General features: G+C 29.5%; 1 protein-coding gene across 1 annotated transcript in view; it reads left to right on the top strand.

The window, feature by feature from the left end:
• Positions 1–1,503, top strand: part of LOC108722590 (V-type proton ATPase subunit e 2) — a 1,814-nt gene extending 311 nt beyond the window's left edge. Inside the window, exons 2-4 of the mRNA XM_018447769.1 lie at positions 254–302; positions 871–958; positions 1,129–1,503. Coding sequence (XP_018303271.1) covers positions 254–302; positions 871–958; positions 1,129–1,152 — 161 coding nt within the window. The 3' untranslated portion in view covers positions 1,153–1,503. The remainder of the gene's footprint in view (positions 1–253; positions 303–870; positions 959–1,128) is intronic.
• The last annotated feature ends 1,553 nt before the right edge of the window (positions 1,504–3,056 follow it).

Below are 3,056 nucleotides of genomic sequence, written 5' to 3'. Positions count from 1 at the left end.
GACGCTCTTTTTTTACTTTCGTACATTCTCGTCCTATTGAAATTCGCATTTGTACATAGATCTCTTGAAACAGTTTCCTCTTATATAAACATTTCTTCTCACAATGTTATAGCTTGTAAAATTTGGTAACAATAACTATGCATTTGATCTAATTTCCCTTAAACATTTCGGTCAACAGAGATATTTTTAAAATATAAATCGACATCTGCTGAAGTTATCCATGTTCGTCAAATTTATATTGATATTTATTGCAGAATACTACAAGTTCTCCTGGTATTAACAGGCTTTACATGCTGGCTGTTGTAAGTATATTTTTATGGCTTGATCTTGATGTTTCAGTCCATATATTTGTAATTCATATCAATTAGTGGAAAGAAAACACATAGTTGCTTATTTAAAAAATTATCCATTTTGCATACATATTTTTTTAAAGCAACTATGTGTTTTCTTTCCACTAATTGATTCATCTCATTATTCTGCATATAAAAGTATTAAGGTATGGTTATCAAAAAATTAATAGTTTACGAATTATTTAATATTTTATGTCAATATGTGCCACAATGAAATATAAAATATCTCGTAAACTATTGGTTTTTTGATATCGCTACCTTAATACTTTTATATGCAGAATAATTAGAGGAATCATATTATGTAAAAAAATTCATATAATTCCATTTAAAAAAATGATCATGACCTTCAAATAACCTTGAAAATCGAGTTCAAGGTCAAAGTCAATGATACCATTGCGTGTCCCCCTTTGCCCCCTGCAACTTTTGTCTGAAGTATTTTTTTGTATTATGCCTCTATTTCGAGATATTTCCCATTATAGACTCATTTGGTCCACCCTGTATAAATAAAATTATGTTACAGCTGGCTATGTTGCTATATGGCACAGATGAATCCATTGATTGGGCCAAAGTTGAATAGTAAGATCATACTAGTTATGGCTCGAGAATGGGTAAGTCAAAAACATCGATTAGATAGAAGATTAGATAATTCATATTGTATATGGACTGATTGAATTAATTATTTCGTTATTTCATGATTAAACAATCTTGCGAAAATGTATAAATAATTTATATTGAAATATTATTATTCATAAGTTAAATACATATTATTTTGTTACAGGGTAATCCTATCACCGTTCAATGAACATTCCAGGATTCGTGAAATTTTTTATTTCAAATGTATACATTTATTTCCCGACATTATTTTCAATGAAAATATGTATACTCACACAGAACATAGAAGTCATAATGGTATCATAAATACATCATCGTGATCTTATTTGTCACTTATAATTGCATTTTTAAGTCGACGTTTTTATAACATCATGATGATGTCCTATGACATCATCATGCCTTTATTATGGCTTTGTGTTCTACCTAGATAATTATGAAGGTAAACTTATAAAAATGAAAAATGCCAGTATGTCTTAATAATTCCTATAAATGGAATGATCATGGTTCAGTTGTAATTATACATTAATTTAATTTGTATATAAAATATATATCACAATTACTTAGAAATGTGTAAGAATTTTAATGTAATGATTACCTGAAAAAGTTATTGTTGGAAAAATAAAATCGGTCTTAATTGTATACATCTTTATATCATTTAAACTTATCGTATTGTTAAGTTTATTCTTCTACAAAAGTATCGATATGAAAAAATAAGAATAAAGAATTTATTGATAAAATTGTTATTTTTACAGATAATGTAATCTTTTTAATTTTAAAATTTGTGATACTCATGTCTGGTTTATGCTTCGGTATTAACCCTAAAATCTTAAATTTCAGCCAATGGAATACAAATTTCAGTTAGGACCAATTAAGACTGGCAGCCCTATTGGCTGAATTTTAGGATTTTAGGGTTGAGACTGAAGCATAAATCAAACATGAAGATGACCTAATATTCAGGAAACGAAACGTTTAGTGTTACCGTAGAATACGAATTTGTAAAGTTAATTTAGGCATAAAACATCTAGCTATGGCTTTTATGCTTTTGATTTATTATTATTCATTATTTTTCTCTCGATACATTTAGACCCGTATACATCAAGTCGGGCCTTATATTTAAGGCTTCCTTAAATTTATCTTTAGATGCTCAATAACCAATGAAATAATTCGTAAAGTATCTAAAGATAAATTTAAGGAAGCCTTAAATATAAGGCCTGACTATGAATACGGGCATTTATGGCTTGCAATGTGATTATTATTTTGGAACAACCTGCATATCAGTTGCAGGCTATATCACATGAGCGCGATAAAATGTCACCATCAAATGACCATGTGCACCGACAGCCAATGAGAGACATCCAACTAGTCGTCCGTACGTTACACGAGATATTAGCTTAAAATTCTGGGATATAGTTCGCGCTTTTCACAGTGCTCCACAGAGTGTAAATGTCAATCGCGAAAAGTAATACGATAATAATGGAGGCGTGTAATGCTGTTGAACGCGAGGTCGATAAAGTTTTGTCGAAATTCGGCGCGATAAATGAACATGCGGAGACAGTGTTACGCGATCTGATAAACCACATACAATCTCTGAAAAAAGATCTGGAGGAAGGTAAACAGCGCTGAGATCATTGGTATTCCTAGGTCCCGAAATCTTTTGTCTTTCATCTCAATTTTTCCATAATTATCATGCGATTCGGAGAGTTTATCGCGCTCTCGAGCTCAAACTCATTTTCTGATAGATGAATTACTTCATTTATTAACGTATGTGTTTGTAGTATTTCAAATTTAAAATCGTTCTTTGAAATCGACTAACCTCAAACAGAGCCCTGTATGTTGTAGACTATTTAACGTATAGTCTAGTTTTATGTGTTTACATCAATTGTAATATAATAATTTGCAATTAATTGTAAATTATTTATTTTTTATATCTATTTATCTTATTATATTTTCTCATTACTGAAGTATTGTCTCAACATGTATTTGTCGCAATGTCGTAAATTGTTCTGTCACACTGAAATTATTCAACTGATATTAAAACAAATAATAGATTTTTTTAATATATATTTATGTGATATATTAAAATAATTTTTAAAA

Source organism: Mycetomoellerius zeteki, unplaced genomic scaffold (assembly GCF_001594055.1).
Source record: "Mycetomoellerius zeteki isolate Tzet28-1 unplaced genomic scaffold, Tzet1.0 scaffold211, whole genome shotgun sequence".
NCBI classification, from domain to species: Eukaryota; Metazoa; Arthropoda; class Insecta; order Hymenoptera; family Formicidae; genus Mycetomoellerius; species Mycetomoellerius zeteki.
This window is presented reverse-complemented; position numbering and strand designations above follow the sequence as displayed.